General features: G+C 56.5%; 1 protein-coding gene across 14 annotated transcripts in view; it reads left to right on the top strand.

Annotated features, from left to right (window-relative positions):
* TCF3 (transcription factor 3) overlaps nt 1–7,557 on the top strand; it is a 74,747-nt gene extending 67,190 nt beyond the window's left edge. For 2 of the 14 annotated variants that reach the window (XM_027705119.1, XM_027705130.1), the window contains 4 exons: nt 698–863; nt 1,800–2,038; nt 5,942–6,086; nt 7,029–7,557. In XM_027705119.1, the coding sequence (XP_027560920.1) occupies nt 698–863; nt 1,800–2,038; nt 5,942–6,084 (548 nt within the window). In that variant the 3' untranslated portion in view covers nt 6,085–6,086; nt 7,029–7,557. Of the gene's footprint in view, nt 1–697; nt 864–1,799; nt 2,039–4,998; nt 5,226–5,941; nt 6,087–7,028 lie in introns of those variants that run through there. The other 12 variants (XR_003537541.1, XM_027705129.1, XM_027705126.1 and 9 more) reach the window with 12 other exon arrangements.
* Nucleotides 7,558–17,762: the final 10,205 nt, after the last annotated feature.

The following is a 17,762-nucleotide window of genomic DNA, read 5'->3' as shown; positions in this document are numbered from 1 at the left end:
GCCAGGGCTCACCTGTGCCAGGGCTCACCTGTGCCAGGGCTCACCTGCCAGGCAGAGGGAGTTTGGGTCACCTGTCAGGTCCAGCCCTGTGCAGCAGCAGCCCAGGGGGACATGGATGCTCCTGCAAGGTTGGTGCTTCCTTGCATGATCCACAGGACCTTGAGCCTTTTCCAGAGATTTTATAGAATCCCAGACTGGTTTGAGTTGGAAGGGACCTTAAAGCCCATCCAGTTCCACCCCCTGCCATGGGCAGGGACACCTTCTACCATCCCAGGTTGCTTCAAACCCCATCCAACCTGGCCCTGGATACTTCCAGGGATGGGGCAGCCACAGCTGCTCTGGGCAACCTGTGCCAGGGCCTCACCACCCTCACAACTAAGAATTCCTTCCCAATATCCCATCTAATCCTACTAGGTTTGACTTACATGTCCCTGTCCCTCCTGCCAGCTGTGGGTGCACAGCCCCCCAGGCCCTGCTGTGCTGGAGAGGTTGGGCTCTCATTTTGGAGGGCCTGGGAGGTGGAGGGAGAACAGGGAGCAGCAGCAGGGCAGAGCCAGCACACCTCCATCTTTGCTGCCTGCAGAGCAGCAGTGCAGGATGAGTTTGGGATGCCACAGCAGGAGCAGGGCCTGGGGACCCCCCAGCCTTCTGTGTGGGTCAGGCCCCTCAAGCCCTTCATGTGGCTCTGCTCTCTCAGCAGGTTTGTCCGGGGGGTTGGGCCGGAGCAGCGTCTCCTCGGGAACGAGCGAAATAAAGAGGGAAGAGAAGGAGGATGAAGAGAACACGTCAGTGGCAGATAACTCAGAGGAGGAGAAGAAGGAGCTGAAACCCTCTCGGAACAGAACAAGGTGCTCTTTGAACAGGTCTCTCCCTTCACTTACTCTGTTCCCAGGCTGGGGGTGTTTGGGCCGGGGTGCAGCCGCCGGGACCTGCCGGGTGCTGGGCTTGACCCGGTGAGGCTGAGGGTCATCCTGTGGCACAGACCCCCAGCCCCTGCCCACCCCGGGAGCCTGGTGTGGCCTCACACAGCCTGGGCTCCTGCTGCTGCCCCAGGGGAAGGGTCCCTGCCACCCTTCTGCTGGCTCCTGTCCCTGTGGGCTCAGGGCTTCCTCACGCTCCTAAAGCAGAGGGATCCACCTCATCCCCAGCAGCTGCACCCGCCTGCGTGGGCCCTCGGGGCTGTGCACAGGAAGGAGCGAGTGCTCAGCCCCAGACAGGGAAGGTTTGACCTCTTCCCTGCCTTGGGGCATCTCTGCTGTCTGCTTTGGGCTCCTGTGTCCTCTGTCACATCCAGCTGAGAAGTGGCAGCAGGTCAGGTTCCAGCTCGCTGGCTGTTCTGCAGCCCCACCCCCAGCTCGGAGACCTCACCAGGGGGATGGTGCCCAGCAGGGCAGTGCCAGCCCCGCTCCTGCCCTGGAGGCAGAGGGCTGCGTCTTCCCAAATTCCAGCTGGGGATTCCAGTGTCGGCCCTCACCTTCTCGGGGCCACCCTGTGCCCTCCCAGCAACAAGCTTTAGTTGCGCTGTGGTTTCTTTCTCTGTTGTTTAAAACCAAACCAAACCAAAACAAAAAGAGGCAGAAGAAGAGCCTTAATTGCTTCTCTCCAAAGTCCCTGCGTGCCCCTGTGCCCGAGCGTGTGGCACAGGCCAGCACAGGCCAGCACGTCCCATCGGGGGCACCGGGGGCCACGCGGGGCTCGGCATCTCGGTGCCTCGCCGTGTGTTTCTTGTCTGTGAGTTGACCAGTGCTGAGAGTGCACGCGAGGAATGTCCCTGTCTCGTTCTTATTTTAAACCATTAGTCAAGATGAGGATGAGGAGGACGATCTTCTTCCCCCAGAGCAAAAAGCCGAGAGAGAGAGAGAAAGGAGGGTCGCCAATAATGCCCGTGAGCGCCTGCGGGTCCGGGACATCAACGAGGCCTTTAAAGAGCTCGGACGCATGTGCCAACTGCACCTAAACAGCGAAAAACCGCAGACCAAACTGCTAATCCTACACCAGGCCGTATCAGTCATACTGAACCTGGAGCAACAAGTTAGAGGTCAGTGAGGGTCCCGGAGTGGTGATATTTTACGTATCTGATCGGCACGGGGCTGTCTGTCTGTCTGTCTCCTGTGACGTGCTGTGGTGCCTCGCACTGTCTCTCTCCCCTGTGGCCTTGGGGACCAACCCAAGGCCGTTGATGTCCTTTTTGTTTTTATTTTTTTTTTGCCTTTTTTTGCATCCCTCCCTGCTGTTCTCTCCTCCGTTCCCCACTGCCACTGCGTGTGCTGCATGCCCTGCGCCGTCACTCCCCCGCAGCCAGGGCTGCTCCGTGCTTGGCCAGCTTGGAAAAACCCCAGCCAGCAAATCTCCCAGAGGGACCCAAATCTGCCATCTCCCAGGGCTGCTCCGAGCACAGAGCACATCCCCGTGCCACCTCATTGCCCAGCGGGGCTCTGCGCTCCTGTCCCACCTGTGTGGCACCTGGCAAACCCCTGGGATCACCGGAGCTGTGCCAGGGGCAGCGGGATGTCCTGGGCTGAGCAGCCCTTGCTGCCTGCACAGGCTGGTCCCAGACAAAAGCTGGGAGCTCTGTGCATTCCGAGCTGAGCCTGGAGCTGCCGGTGGGTGCGTGTAGGGTCTGCCCCTCACCGGGGCACCCTCACCTCCTTCCACACGTGTGTGCACCCATCTCCTGTGTGCACCATCTCCTGAGTGCACCCCTCTGTGCACCCAGCCCTGGGTGCTGCATCCCCGTGGGATGGGAAGCGGAGGGCTCGGTGTCCCACTCCGGAGGGCTTTGCTGCTTTGTTCCCGCATCCCGCAGTGCATGTTCCCGCTCCAGCCCGGGGTGCCGGGGCAGGATAACCCCCTTTCTCTCTGCAGAGCCTGTCGTAACACGCGTCGGGGGCTGTGCCTGGCTGTGCTCCTCTCTGCTGGCCTTGCTGTGCCTTGATGTTGGAGTCCTTTGTGCCTCTCTTCAGTTTGTAATTTTTTGCCTTTCATAACATGTATATTTTTTCCTGTCTCTTTTTTAATTTCCCCTTCCTTTTGATTTTTTTTTTTTTCCATTTTATTTCGAGTTTTTATTTTTTGGTTCTGTTCTTTCCGATCTCCTACAGACAGTCCCCAGCCGTGACCTCTCGGTGGTCCCACTCTACCTTGTACTTGCTGCTCGCGGATCCCAGGCAGGACCGAGGGGGGCAGGGCTTAGGCAGAGTTGGCACCGTGTTCACTTTGGTCTCCCACGCTTGTCCCTTTTTAAACCCTCCCTGGAGGCAGCCAGGGAAGTGGCTGAGCCCGGTGGGCTGCCCTCAGCAGTGTCAGTGCAGGCAGCCTGTGTCCCCTCTCTGTGGGTTTCCAGGAGAGAATCCCACTCTCACACCCCGTGGGAATGGGGCTGTCGGGTCCCTGTGTGCCCAGACAAGGCTGCCAGGACACTCCTGCTGCCACAGTGGCTATGGGGCAGGAAGGGAAAGGAGGAGATTGAGGGGTTTTAGGGAGCCCAGGCAGGCAGGTCAGTGACCCCTTGGATCGGGGCACAAGGCAGCCAGAGCTGCCTTATAACCCCCTGCAAGCTGCCAGCGGCGTGTGCTGAGGGCAGGGAGATGGCTCCGTCCTGCCCAGGAGTGACATCCAAGCTGTGACATCCCAGGAGAGCCACCAGCCAGGACCCATTGGCCACCAGCCTGAGCTGGGAGGAGCGAGCTGGGGTCCTGCTGTGGGGTGGCTCGGTGGCCCCATCCCCCTGCCCATCCCGGGTGTGTGGAGAGACGGTGGCAGTGCCAGCTGGGGCAGCGAGGAGGGGACAAGGACAGGAAGGAGGCAGCAAGGAGAGGCTGCAGGCAGGGACAGTGGGCAGCCCTCTGTCCTACACAGCCAAACACTTGCCTGGGGAGCACTTGCTCCCCCTTCCTGCATCCATACACCGCTCAGAGGCCCTCCAGCCCCCCAGGAAGGCTCTGCCTCTGTGGCCCCTCTTCACTGAAGGCTTATCCCCACGTGGCTCCCCTGGAAGGCCACAGTCTGTCCCAGTGCCAGGGCTCACCCAAGGACCCTCCTCAGATAGGTGTCTTCCTGCAGGAAATTTTGCTCTGGGGGAGAAGGTCGTCTGTGAATAAACTGGGGCTTTGGAGGGGTCGGGCTGTGGGCAAGGCCACAGTTCAAGGTGCTGCCAGCACGACTCTGCCTCCCCCCTGTCCTGGCCTGTTTCGGGCATCCATGGGGTGCTGTCGGCAGCAGAGGCTCTCCCAGAGCTTCTGAGTGTGCCTGGAAAAGAGAATCACCCTCTTCTGGTGGGATCCAGTGTCTGCATCTGAGTCTGATCCTCAGCAGCAGCCCAGGCACTTGGCTCCTGCCCCTGGTGCTGCCCCCACCCCCTAAGAGGGTGCCAGGCCAGGCTGCTCCTGCTGCTGTGGCACCGCTGCCACAAACGCCTTCACTGGGAGCTGCAGGTGGAGTTCTGGAAGGAAATCTTGCAAAGAGGGATTTGCTTTCTGCCAAAAAGTCTTTTTTTGGGGTTCAGACCTGATGTTTTTGGCTGAGACCCGGCCCCCAGACTTGGAGTTTTCAGCCGAAAACAAAAACAGGGAGGCAAAATTTTGCAGAGGAGGGAAGGTGTCGGTGTTGATGCCACGTCACTGCCCCTGCAGCAGCACCCTCCAGCCCCGTGGGCACCCTCCAGCCCCAAGGGCACCCTCCAGCCCCGTGGGCACCCTCCAGCCCCGTGGGCACCCTCCAGCCCCGTGGGCACCCTCCAGCCCTGTGGGCACCCTCCAGCCCCGTGGGCACCCTCCAGCCCCGTGGGCACCCAGCCTCATGCTGGCAGCACCTTCACCTGGCTCGCAGAGGTGACACAGCCCAGGCCACTCCTGGAAGGACCCAGAGGAATTGGCTTTGCAAAGTGAGGCTGTTTGGGCCGTTTCCAGTGGACACCAGGAGCACTCCCAGCACGGCAACATATAACCCCCCCCCCTTGGTACCACCCCCTGACTAACCCCTGTGGTGCTGTGAACCCAGCAGTACAGACGAGGCCTTGTCACTGGAGGACAAAGATCTGAGGGACCGGGAGAGGAGAATGGCCAATAACGCCAGGGAGAGGGTGCGTGTGCGGGACATTAACGAGGCCTTTAAGGAACTGGGACGAATGTGTCAGATGCACTTAAAAACGGACAAAGCACAGACCAAACTGATCATCCTACAGCAAGCGGTGCAGGTCATTCTGGGCCTGGAGCAGCAAGTACGAGGTATGGTACCAGCTGGCAGGGGCACTCCGGGGCCTGTCTCTCCCCCCCGTCTCTGCATGTTCGTGCATCTCTGTCCTGACTCCTGCTTTCGGTGCGAGGTGTGTGTTTGCAGTGCCAGCAGCACCCCCGGGGGCTGGCTGAGCTCTCCCTGGCCCCAGCCCAGGGTGGATTTGAGGCTGCTCTCTCCCTCTCCCCTCCTGCCTAATGGGAATTTGGCACCTGGATCCCATTAAGCAGCTTTGGAAAACTCAGTCCTCAACTCCGAGAGCTGGTTGAGGCACGTGGGGGTTCCTGAAACAGGCACATGGGGAGGCCCTGGCACAGGTTGCCCAGAGCAGCTGTGGCTGCCCCATCCCTGGAAGTGTCCAAGGCCAGGTTGGACAGGGCTTGGAGCAACCTGGGCTAGTGGAAGGTGTCCCTGCCCATGGAACTGGATGATCTTTAAGGTCCCTTCCAACCCAAACCATTCTGGGATTCTATGTTTAAATTGGCGTGGGGGTCCAGCCAGACCTGAGGTTCTGCTCAAACAGGGGTCCAGCCAAATTCCTGCAGGCACAGCAAGGAGCAGCTGCACGGGGCTTGTCCCCCCACGTGGTGCCGTGGGGCTGCTCTGGGACTCTGTCCTCGCTCTCCCTCCTGGATGCTGCTGCTGCTGCTGCCCTGTGTGATGCTGTTGCCCACACTGAGGCCGCTCCCCCTCCCTGTTCCTGGCACAGAGCGCAACCTGAACCCTAAAGCAGCCTGCTTGAAGCGTCGGGAAGAGGAGAAAGTGTCCGGAGTGGTAGGAGACCCCCAGATGACACTTTCAGCTTCACATCCTGGTCTAGGAGACGGTCACAACCCTGTTGGACACATGTAAAGGTACCATTTTTCCCCCGTGATGCCACACCCCGACCCCGTGCTGACACGCATTGCTCTGCTCTGCCTGCTCAGCCCCTTTCCCTCAGCACCAGCCAAGGTCCTGCTTCATTTACCTGAAGTCAGTGACTTGCACGTGTCCAAGGCACTGGCACAGGTTGCCCAGAGAGTCTGGGGACACTCCATCCCTGAAAGTGTTCAAGGCCAGGTTGGATGGGACATGGAACAACCTGGTCTAGTGGAAGGTGTCCCTGCCCATGGCAGGGGATTGGAAGGAGATGAGCTTTAAAGTCCCTTCCAACCCAAACTATTCCATGATTCTTTGTGCATGCCATGTGCCCTGTGGACACCCAAAGCCTCTGGCCCACAGGAGGAGTTGCAGCCCCATGGCTTGGATGGGGGGTTTCTGTGCTCTCCCCACCCTGAGTGAGCTCATCTCTGCTCTGCATCTCCCAGACCTGCCCCAGTTGGCCACTGGAAACCAGCAACTCCTTTTCCTTGAGGCTCTACGGGAGGGAATGGGCAGGTCCTAGAAATGCCAGGAGAGTCAGAGAAGGTGAAAAATCCTGCACTGGAGCAGGCACAGGCTCTGAGGGTCTGTCCCCATTTTTAGGGGGACCCTGTGCTTGGCCAGGAGCAGCCGAGCCTGTTTATCCCAGTGGTGCAGAGATGGTGGGGGGGGTTGAGCAGATCCAGGAGTGGTGGGTCAGGAGCTGATCATGGAGGGGCCACAGTCCCTTGGTGTCCCCTGTTCCAGTGGGTGCCTGGGGGTGGCCTGACCCAAACAGAGGCAAAGCTCATGTCCCAGCTCTGCTGCAGCCCTGTGGCCTGACTCCTGCAGGGACAGGCTGCAGCAGGAGCCTCGGGTGTCCCCGTGCAAGGAGCACAGGTTTATTCTCATTTGGATTTCCATCACTTCAGACTCTTTTTTTTATTTTATTTTAGTTGTAGGTCTCCCTGTTCCTCTGGATACAGAGATCTGTAGGAAGAAAGCCCTCGGTGTGACCTGCAACCTTCTTGAACCATGAACTGTAGTACTGCTCATACTGACACACGCAGACGGATCCTGGTGTGACGTAAGGGGTGGAAAAAAACACTTTTTGTCAAAAACAGAACGAAAACAAAAAAAATTGCCTTAAGTATAAAGTGCAGAACAGTCAATACATATCACTCAGTTAGGAGGGGGTGGCGTGTTCTCTTGGCTTGTTCACAAGCAGCCAGCAGCAAAATTGTGCCTAAGCTTGATATTTCTTTTTTAAAAAAAAAGAACATTAGTTATGAGATTTTTTATGTAGAACAAATAGCAATGCCTTTTGGTTTTTTTTAGCTTCTTTTGCATATGTTTTGTAAGCGACGAAAGAATTTTTTTTTGTATAAAAACATGTCTTGTACCCTCCGCTTTTCTGCTGCTGTTTCTATAGTTAACGTTGCATCTTTAGGATCAACCAGAATATTAAAATTGTATTAAGAGAGACTGGATATAAAGAGAGGAATTCTCAGATTCGGCTCGGAAAGCCACTAAAAGCGAATGTAGCCACAGCAAGGGGATGTTCTTCCTTGCCTGGCTTGTACCTTCCATGATAAAAAAACAAACAAACTCATGTGCTGAATTCACCATCTCTTTGCTTCGGCCACTTCTGATTTGGGAAAAGGAAGTTAAACAGCAAAGCAAGTGGCAGGAGTGCCCCTGCTCCTCCCGGGAGGCGACCGAGGTGCTCTGCAAGGTTTGCTTTATTTCCGGAGATCTGGTGTGGGAGAGGAGGTGCCCCATGGCTGTCCCGGAGCTGCTGGGATGGAGCAGGGATGGAAGAGATCCAAGGGACTGGGGCACTTCCAGGCAAAGCGAAGCAGGAACACGGATGCATGAGGAAAGCCTGAGGTGGAGGGAAGCGCCCCTTCCCCACACGCCAGAGCTGTTGGAGGCACTTCCAGGAGCAGCGCTGAACAAAGACCAAGTGAACAAAGCTGGAGCACTGGGAAGAGGTGGAGGCAGCAGCAGGATATGGGGCCAGGCAGCCCTGTATCTGGGCCAGGAAGGGAGCAGTGACCTGGCTCACTCCAGCCCTGGGCAAGCCACGACCAGCAGCAGGATCCCTTCTCCCTGCACTGGAGTCACCTCCATTGGAAGTGGAAAACGCTGCAGGATCAGGGAGAGGGGCTTCACACTCCACTGTCACCTCCTGTCACATCTCCAGAGCATCCTTGGAGGCAAACTGAGCTCGGCATGGGCTTCCCGTGGGGATGTGAGTGGTAACTTCACCTGCCTGTGGGCCCCTCTCTCCCTGCTGGGAAGGAGGGAAGTGGGAGCACCTGCCCTGCACGACATGCTCCAGCAGCCAAGCTGGGCCAGCCATCCCTCACTCCCAAGGATTCTCAGAGTTGCTCCAGAGTGCTCAGCAGGAGGAAGATCCCTGGCAGCCCCACTGGGTGCCCCGGAGGTGTGGAGCAAACGAAGAGGTGCTGGGCAGTGCTGAGCTGCAGCAGCCGTTCTGGAGATGGCCATGGAAAAACATCCACCGGGAATTTACTCTTGTTTCTTTCCTCTCCTTCCCCTTCTGAAACATTTCGTGCCTGGTTCTTCCCAGCTCTGCAGGTGGATGGGGCAGTTCCCCAGGGAGTGTGACATCTGGAATGCTCTTGGACTGGGGCCACAGCTGCCCAGATGTGCCTGGCAGAGCCCAGTCAGGCAGGACAGTGCACAGGACACGGGTGCTGGCCGGGGGCAGGACGTGGGGACGATGAGTATGGTTGAACCCCCCCTCTCCCCCACAGGGTCCATCTCTCCCCTCTGCTGCTCCAGCCTTTGCTCCTGGGGAAGCCGTGCTGCTTTGGGAAAGGGAAGGACTGGCAAACAGGATTGGGTCCCGGGCTTTGGCATAACCTCCTGGTGCTCCTCTGTGCTCGTGGCTGCACTTTGTGCTCTGGCAAACCCTGCTGGAAGTGCTTATCTCCCTCCTCACCTGGGCACCGTGGCCTCAGCTCCTGCAGCACCTCTGAGAGGAGCCAGTCCAAGTGCCAGGGCAGCATTGGGGCTGTCCCTGCTGCCCCTGGCACTGCCTTGGGGCTCCACAGCATCCAACCTTAGCTCTGAAGCTTTTGGGTGCTCCTGGCTTTCCCCAGCTTGCTGCTCCCACCATTCCTTCTGTGTGGGGAGACCTGAGACCACAGCAGCCCCCAGCTGTGTCCCCAGGAAGGCCAGGAAAAATCAGCAGTTCCAGCAGCCCAGGTTCTTCTTGCCTGTGTCAACAGACACATTTCAGCCTAATTAGCTTGCCAGGTTTATAACACTTTGCTCCTTTGGGTTCTTCTGGCAGCTGAAGCACGGGGCAGTGAGATGGATGAGGTTTCCCTCCATGTGTGACAGTCCTTGACTCCCATTCGTGCTCTGGGGTACAAATCTGGGGGCTCAGCAGCTGCTTTTTGCAGCTGTGAGAGGTGGCTTCATCCCATGAGAATTCCTGCTCCATGGGTGGGACAGTGATGGGGCTGCAGGGCTTTCACTGCTCAGGGTTTTCAGCTGGCACAGTGCCCCTGCCCCAGGACTGGGAGTGATGGAGCAGTGTCCCAGATCTGGCAAGCCTGAAAACCTACAAAAAAATTTAAAGTGCTTCCCAAACCCTTTGATTTTGCCACAAGAATTGAAGGTGGCAGTCATGGACAACTGGACTTAAAGAGACTAGTCAGGAAAAATCCAGGAACTCAACAAAACTGGAAATTTGAGAAGATTTATGAGTTGTTCAAAATTTTGCTGAACTTCTTCATCCCCTCCAAGTCCTGCAGGCCAGGGGGGATTCCTGATGAGCCAGAGCCTTTCCCACCATCCCCAAACTCCCAGGCATTGCAACAGAGATGGGGCTTTTCAGCTACATTCCAGTGGTTGAGATGCTGTTTTCTTGACAGCAAACCCAGGGAAATTCCTTCCTTGGCAAGGCCTGGATGAAGATCCTTGAGCATAAACCCTCAGAGCCAGGGTTTGGAGGAGATCTTGGTTCCTCCAGCTCAAAAGCACAATGTGGGGGTGGCACTGCTGTGCCATCTCAATGGCACAGCTTTGTGTGCCAGCCCAGTGTGGCCTCGGTGGCATCTCTGCTTTCCAGGTGCAGTTGGGAAGTGCAGCAAGGAAAAATTCCTTTGGCTTCCCAGTGTGTTTGGTTCAGTGTGAACGTGGTGCCTGTAACCTGCCAGGGAAAGTGGCTTTTCTAAAAACGAGCACTATCAGGTGCAGTCCCCAAAATACCACCCTGAAATGTCACCCTGTAGCAATGAAACTCTTTTCTTTAGGTGTCATGGTCACTGAGGGACAGGTCAGGGCTGTGCTGGCATTCCACTTGGGATCTTACAGATCCCCAAACCTGCTTCTCTGCCTGCCTGCATGTCCCCCACACCCGTGGTGCTGCCAAGAGAGGTGTCCTAGGTGGGTGAGAGACTGTAGGGTGCCATTTATTCAGTTTTCTGCTTCCTCTCTCAGCCTTGCATGCACAGGTGCTCCTGGGCCACGTGCCCCTCCTCATCGGGGGCCACAGAGCCCCCCCAAAGCTTCCATCATCAGACAGGGAATCAAGGGGCTGCCTTCCCCTCTGTGCAGCTTCTAGTTTCTCTTTTCCCAGGCTGCATCCCAGTCAAGCAGCAGAACTGGGTTCTCACCTGCCTTGGGACACTCCTTGTGTGGCAAGGACAGTCCTGGAGTGCAGTCCCGGGGTCCCCAGCCCCAGGGGTCTGCTCTGTTCCCCCGCCTCCCAGCCAGCCTCCTGCCTCTCTACGTGAGCTGTTCATGCCACGGTGCTGAGGAGTGTCTGGAATCCAGTTTATTAACTGTAAGATTGCAGATTTTTGTTCTTTCTCCCTTTCACCTGCTTTTGCCCCAGAGCAAAGCAGCTGCAGCCTCCCCGAGCCTTCACCTCCCTGGGCTCGTGCTGGGGTGGTGGTGTCAGCCTGCCTGCTGCTGATGCTGCTGCTGTTCCTGCTCACAGCCCAGGGAGCAGAATTCCAGCTGTTTGCAGCCACCTCCCTGCCACGACCCCCCCAGTCAGACCAACTCACAGCTAAACCTGCTCTCGAAGGTCCTTTTTGCCCCCCCGGTGTCCCCACTGAAGCCAGCAGAGCCTTTGGGCCCCAGGCCCTCACAGAGTGATTCCTCACATCCTCCCCTCAGCAGGTTGGAGGGGCTTGAGAAACAAGAGGCTTTGGAACCCCCAAGCCCTGCACCCCCTGAGCTTTGCTGCCCTTCCTGCAGTGCTGGCTAACCCAGAGCAAGCCGTGGCCACTGGACTCCCCCGTTCCTGCCCGACACCAGCAATAGCAAGGCCTGTTTTCTGTCCCCCAAGCTTGCACAAGGTCTTTGCCCTGTTAAATCCTATGCAACCCCCTCTCCTCTCACCAGGACTCTCCAGATCCCAGCCCAGCCCATTCTCTCTGCTCTTCTCCCATGACTGCTGAATTCTCCCTTCCTGCTGCTCTCAGAGTCCAGCTTCATTTCTAGCAGCTCCAAAAGCATTCCAAGTCCTGTGCCCTAGAGCTGGGAAGGGGCAGATGAGGGCTGAGACCACAGGAACACCCCTTCCAAGTCATTCTGTGGGAGCTGAGCACTGAATTGGAGGGGGCAAGGCCTGGTGCTGGGGCCCCTCCACACCCCCCTCACCCTCCCGTGCCTTCTGCTCACTGCCATCCTTCATCCCCCCGTGCCCTGAAGGGAGAAGTTGAGTCCCACCGTGCTGCTGCCCGGACTGTTCTCTTAGCACCTGAGCCTCAGGCTTGGCTTGGCTGCTCTCCCTTCAGCCCCCCAAGCCTGAAGGAGTGTCTCCCTGTCTCTCCTGCTCCTCAGTCTCTCCAGCCAGCACCTCTGAGCTGTTTCCCTTGGCAGTGGGGCATCAGCTGGGGTGGAGGCAGGAGGATTCAGGAGGTCAGTCCCACGGCCTCTCCCTGCCTTTGGGGCAGGTGGGGGGGATCTGGTGCTCTGTACTTGGATTTTCAGGGCAATTCAGCCCTTCCTGGGAGCTGGCACTGCCATGGCCTGCAGGACTCCCACAGGAGGGTGGGCTCTGGTTAAGAGGGTGGTGCAGGCTCCAGGTGTTCTGCCAAACCTTTTGTGCCCATCCTGCAGCCCAGCCCAGGGCAGGAGACAGTCCTGCCGTGGCTCTCCATGCTGGTATTACTGTTCCCCTGGTTTTGTCCATCTCCTGCTCCTCGGGGCTCTCAGTTCCCACCCTGGCCCAGCCAAGCACCTGCCATGATAGAGGGCAAAAAATTTGACACTCACCCTGGTACATCTCGGCTCAGCTGTGGCACCAGCACAGGAGAGCAAAGGGATTTTTTTGCTTCCAAACAGGATGTTCTGGTACCAAGAGCATCCCCATGCCCTGCACCCCTGGGCTGTGCTTAGGGGAGCCGTGTTGCTCCTCGAGGCAGCAAGCTGGCACACCACAGGTCCCCCTTCCCGGTGCCATCCATGTCTTCCCAAATCACTTGAACCCACCAGCTGTGGAGCAAACCTTGTAACGTGGGGCCTCTTGGGCAGGGAAGGAGCCGTGGGAAGCCTTTCACCAGCCGTGGTTACTGTGCTAGGAGAGGGGAGAGGGGAAAGAGGCACCTGGAGAGGCAGGACAGGGATGATCCCAACCCCCTGCTGGGGAATGACCCGTTGGGTGTGGAGGGTTCCAGCTCTTGGGAATGACCTGTTGGGTGTGGAGGGGAAACAAAGCATTCCTGGGATGCTCTTTCTCTATATTTTTGTAGGATGGGGGGTGGGAGAGCAGATGGGAGATGCCTGCGGAAGTTGTTTATTTTTAACCCTGGTTGGTTTTGGTTTTTGGCCTTTAAAAAAAAAAAAATGGTCCTTGCTTTTGATGTTTATGCTGCCTACCTGTAAATCCAGATGTACTTAAGTGGCTGAAATCCTTGTTCTTAAATCAGATACACATTATAGTTTTGAACTATATATATAGTAAATATATATATATATATGCCTAACCCAGCAAAAAAAAAAATAAAAAAATAAAGTATTTGGGGGTGGGAAATGCGTTGCTCTTTGAAATGAATCACAATTGGGGGATGAAATTGTGTTTCTGAGTGCCTCAAGATATGAATTGTTTTCATTTTTTTAAATAATTTTATACAAGTGTCAAAACAGCTGGCTGGATTATTTGGAATTTTTAAATAATCCTAACTTTTTTAAAGTAGATTTTGAGAACTGTCCTGTATATAACAGTAATGTAGCAATAAATGTGACATTTTATAACAATATTACTTTTTTTTTCCCCATGTCTGTGTTTCAGATGTTGTATTCCTAGGAATGAAAAGTTGGAATAAAGGTTTTACCTTGTACTAAAAAAAAAAAATAGAAAGAAAACACCAGACAGGTTTTCAGACATTTGCTCTGGGCACAGGTCCTGTCCCCCTGCATCAGCTCTGGCACAGCTGGAATGGTTTGGGTTGGAAGAGACCTTGTTCCAACCCCCTGCAATGGGCAGGGACACCTTCCACTAGACACATGCACTGGGAATGTGGCCTCTGGGGAGAGTTTCCAGCACTTTCCATCACTGTGGGATCTGGGCACTGTCCCCAGCACCATTAGAAAGGCTTTGGAGGTGCTGGGCCCTCCCTGGTGCAGCACAGCCTCTCCCGTGGCTCTGCTGGGCTCAGGTCTGTCCTGGAGAGAGAGAACCCCGTGAAAGTGGGCACTCACAGGGTGCACTTTGGAAATGGGGTCAAATGCCCCCAGTCCATCCCAGGAGTTCAGCACAGACTGGTGGTGGTGATTCATGGAATCACAGAATCATTCAGTCCTTTTAAATCATCAAATCCAACCATCAACCCAGCACCATGTTCACCACTAACCCAGGGCCCAAGTGCCACATCCACACGTTGTTTGGGCACTTTGAGGGATGGTGACTCCATCACCGCCCCAGGCTTGACAACCCTTTCCATGAAGAATTTTTTCCTAATATCCAACCTAAACCTCTGTACAACTTGAGGCTGTTCCCTCTCATCCTGTCACTTGTTACCTGGGAGCAGAGCCTGACCCCCACCCAGCTCCACTCTCCTGTCAGGGAGCTGGAGAGAGCAATAGTAGTTGCAGAGAACGTGGCAGAAGGTTTCACAGGGCTCAAACCCTGCAAGAATGGGATGCATCCAGTGCTGGGAGACGGCCCAGCCTGGCAGGTTCTCACTCTCCCACCCCCATCCGAGGGGTGAGGCCGAATCGTGGGGTCTCTGTCACTCTCTGCCAAGGGCCTGGCCCCGGCCCCTCACACCCTCACTGTGCTGCCCTGCCCAGCCGGGCTCTACCCACCCTCATCCTCCAGGCTCCTCCGGGCAGGTCCCTGAGGTGTTGCCCCCCACGCAGCAGGAATTTCCCCAGACCCTCATGGCTCGCACCCTTGTGGGTTCAGTGGCTGGGGGAGCCCTCCACTGCCAGCTTGACTTTGGGAGAAACAGAGATGGGGCAGCTGCACCCAGGAGCACTGAGCCCTGCAGACCCTCTCTGAGCCCCCCGGTTCCAGTGGGGAGGTGCTGCCTGGAAGTAGAGCAGGAAGGAGGATGAGAGGTGCTGGAATTGCTGCTGGACACAGGACACCATTCCTGTGGGTTTGCCCAGGGAAGCCCAGGAAGCATCTGCAGCCCTGAGGCTTTGGCAGTGCATCCACAGGCCTCAGGCAGACAAGCACTTCAAGCTCTAACATCCTTCAGGATTTTCATAGAATCCCAAAATGGTTTGAGTCGGAAGGAACCTTAAAACAGATCTCGTTCCACCCCCTGCCATGGGCAGGGGCACCTTCCACTAGACCAGGTTGCTCCAAGGCCTGTCCAACCTGGCCTTGGACACTTCCAGGGCTGGGGCAACCTTTTCCAGGGTTCTTCCTGCAGGTTCACAAGAGGCTGAGCAGGCTCAGAGCAGAGCCCGGAGAACATTATGGAATTGATGGTGAATTTAGGACCCTCTGCTGAAAAATCTGGCTGGTAAATCCCTCTCCTGCAGAGAGTGACAGGAGGGTTTGTGGAGGCACTGACAGGCACTGGGGAAACCTCTCTGGGAAGGGGCCACTACCCTTCAGCACAGAGGGTGAGAAGCAGTCCCAGCTCACTGTGGGGACAGTGCCACCCCTCAGGGCTTGTGTCCCCTCTCTGGTGTGGGAACAGCCTCAGGGCTGATGTCTCCCCTTCAGCATGGGGACATCCTGTTGTTATGACCCGCCCCAGAAGGCGAGGGTAACCCAGGTTCTTGCTGATAGATCCCTTGGGGTGGATTAGAGTGAAATGACACTGAATGATCAGTGTTTGTAAAGACATATATGTGTGGTTTATTTTAGAACAATTTTGTTTCAAAGAAAAACAGGTATGTAGCCGTTTTGGTTGTTATAATCTATAGTAATACAGCAATATTAAAGCATAAAAATAACACTTAAGAAAATGTATAAGGGAGAGAAAGAGAAAGAAAGGATGAGAAAGGTGTGGTTTTGATCTGTTGAGGGTCGGAGAAGTCCACAAAACTCAAAGATTTCATGAGTTATATGAGTTCTCACTCAGGCTCAGGTGGGAACACCTTGTACCTCTCCTGGGGTGGGGAGTTTTAAAATGGATGATGTAACAGTGGATCATGGGACACCTCGAGCCTTTGACACCTTCTAAGATATTAGAGCTGACTATTATGTCAGAACCAATCATGACCCATTACGGTCCATCATCCGAGATGAATAGCTCAAGGTAGGTGTGAATGTCTTCGAAGCTCCCCGGAGGAGTTTCCACAGCAGAGTCATCAGGTAAGGGAGGACATTGGCACCATAAGAAGGACTACCCCACTTTGCAGGATTTGCCTCTAATTAGCCTCTTCCCATATCTGGAAATCCAGTTTGTAGCTTCAAGGATGGAGGCCCTTCTGCACCTGGGGTAGCTGGACAATAGCACCCCCTTATCTTACCTCAAGGTCCTTTAGCAGTTCAAATTAGGAGGCATGTTCAGGGAAAGAGGGGCTTTGCTGGGTGAGAAGCTGTTTCTTTGCAGTTTGCTACAGTGGACAGAAGTCTTTTGGTGATCTCAACAATGTTTAAGCCATGAACCATTTCAGTCTCTGTCACCTGTCCCCTCAGGGCTGGTGTCCCCTCTCCAGCATGGGGGACAGCCCATCATCCCCTCAAGGCTCATGTCAGGGCTTGTGTTCCTGCTCATGGCCCCTCTCCAGTGTGGGAAAAGCCCATTTCCTCAAAGCCTCATGTCTCTTAAGGGATCATGTCCCTTCTCCAGCATGGGGACAACCCAACCCCTCAAGGCTCATGTCTCCTCAGGGTTCGTGTCCCCACTCGAGCGTGGGGAGAGCCCATCATTCGCTCCAGGCTCACAACCCCTCAGAGCTCATGTCAGGGCTGCTGTCCCTTCTCTGGTGCAAGGACAGTCTGTCCCCTCACGCTTTGTGTTCCCTCAGGACTTGTGTCGGGGCTCTCATCCCCTCTCCAGCGTGGGGACACCCATTGCCCCTCAGTCCTCGTGTTAGGGCTGGTGTCCCCTCAGAGTTCGCGTCCCCTCAGTCCTCGTGTCAGGACTCGTGTTGCCTCTCCGGTGTGGGAACAAACCACCCACTCTGGGCTTATGTCCCCGCTCCAGCGTGGGGACAGCCCGTCCCCTCAGGGCTCATGCCAGGGCTCTTGTCCCCTCAGTCCTTGTGTCCCCTCAGTCCTTGTGTCCCCTCAGTCCTTGTGTCCCCTCAGGGCTCGTGTTCCCTCAGGGCTCGTGTCAGGGCTGGTGTCCCTTCTCCGCTGCGAGGACAGTCCGTCCCCTCAGCCCTCACGCTTTGTGTCGCCTCAAGACTTGTGTCGGGGCTCTTGTCCCCATTAGCCCCTCAGGCTTGTGTTAGGGCTGGTGTCCGCTCAGTCCTCGTGTCCCCTCTGTCCCCGTGTCCCCTCTGCCCCATGTCCCCTCTCCACACGACATGGGGTCGCAGCCCCACACACCCCCAACTGCCGGTGTCCGCAGATGTTCCCTCGCCAGTCCCCCTCCCTGAGCCCCGGAGCCGCCTCCTCCCGCCGCGCGTGCTCGGAGCGGCCCCGCCGCCATCGCCGCCATCGCCGGCCCGCGCAGGCGCCCCGGGGGTCACTTTGAGGCCGCGCCATGTTGAACCAGCTGCTGGGGCCGCGCTACGTCCAACTGCTGCAGAACTGGTGAGGGGGCAGCGGGGCTGCGAGCCCGGACCCGCGGCTGTCCGGCCGCTGCTCCCGGTCCGCCCGCTCCCACCCGGGGTCTGTCCGCCCACCCCGGCTCGGAGTTTGCACGCTCGGGGCGGGCGTGAGGGGCTGAGGGGGTGTGAGGGGGGCAGGAGGCAGGTGAAGGGGCTCCCTGCTCGCCCGACTGTGGCTGCATTTTTTTTTAAAGTCTTTTTTTTTAAACACAGCCTTTGCAGAACGAAGTGGTCTGCGGGACAGACGAGAGGATGTGGCTGTAGCCGCCTGTCTTCTCTTTGTTGAGTAATGGGCTTTCTGAGTTAAAGCATATCGCTGTTTTCCCGTAAAATATCTTGGCCGCGCTGAGGGCTAATGCTGTTCTGTGTACGTGAGGTTGTTTCAGTATTTCACTGTACGGTTTGCGCGCTGCAGCACCAGAAGGATCTCAAGCTGTTGGAGAGTATCCAAAGGAGGGACACGGAGATGGGGAAGGGTCTGAGGAGCAGCTGAGGGCACTGGGCTGGTTCAGCTG

This window comes from Neopelma chrysocephalum, unplaced genomic scaffold (assembly GCF_003984885.1).
Source record: "Neopelma chrysocephalum unplaced genomic scaffold, ASM398488v2 Primary Assembly neopelma1_320, whole genome shotgun sequence".
Lineage (NCBI taxonomy): Eukaryota > Metazoa > Chordata > Aves > Passeriformes > Pipridae > Neopelma > Neopelma chrysocephalum.
Note: the sequence above shows the minus strand (reverse complement) of the source record. Positions and strands in the feature narration are given on the sequence as shown.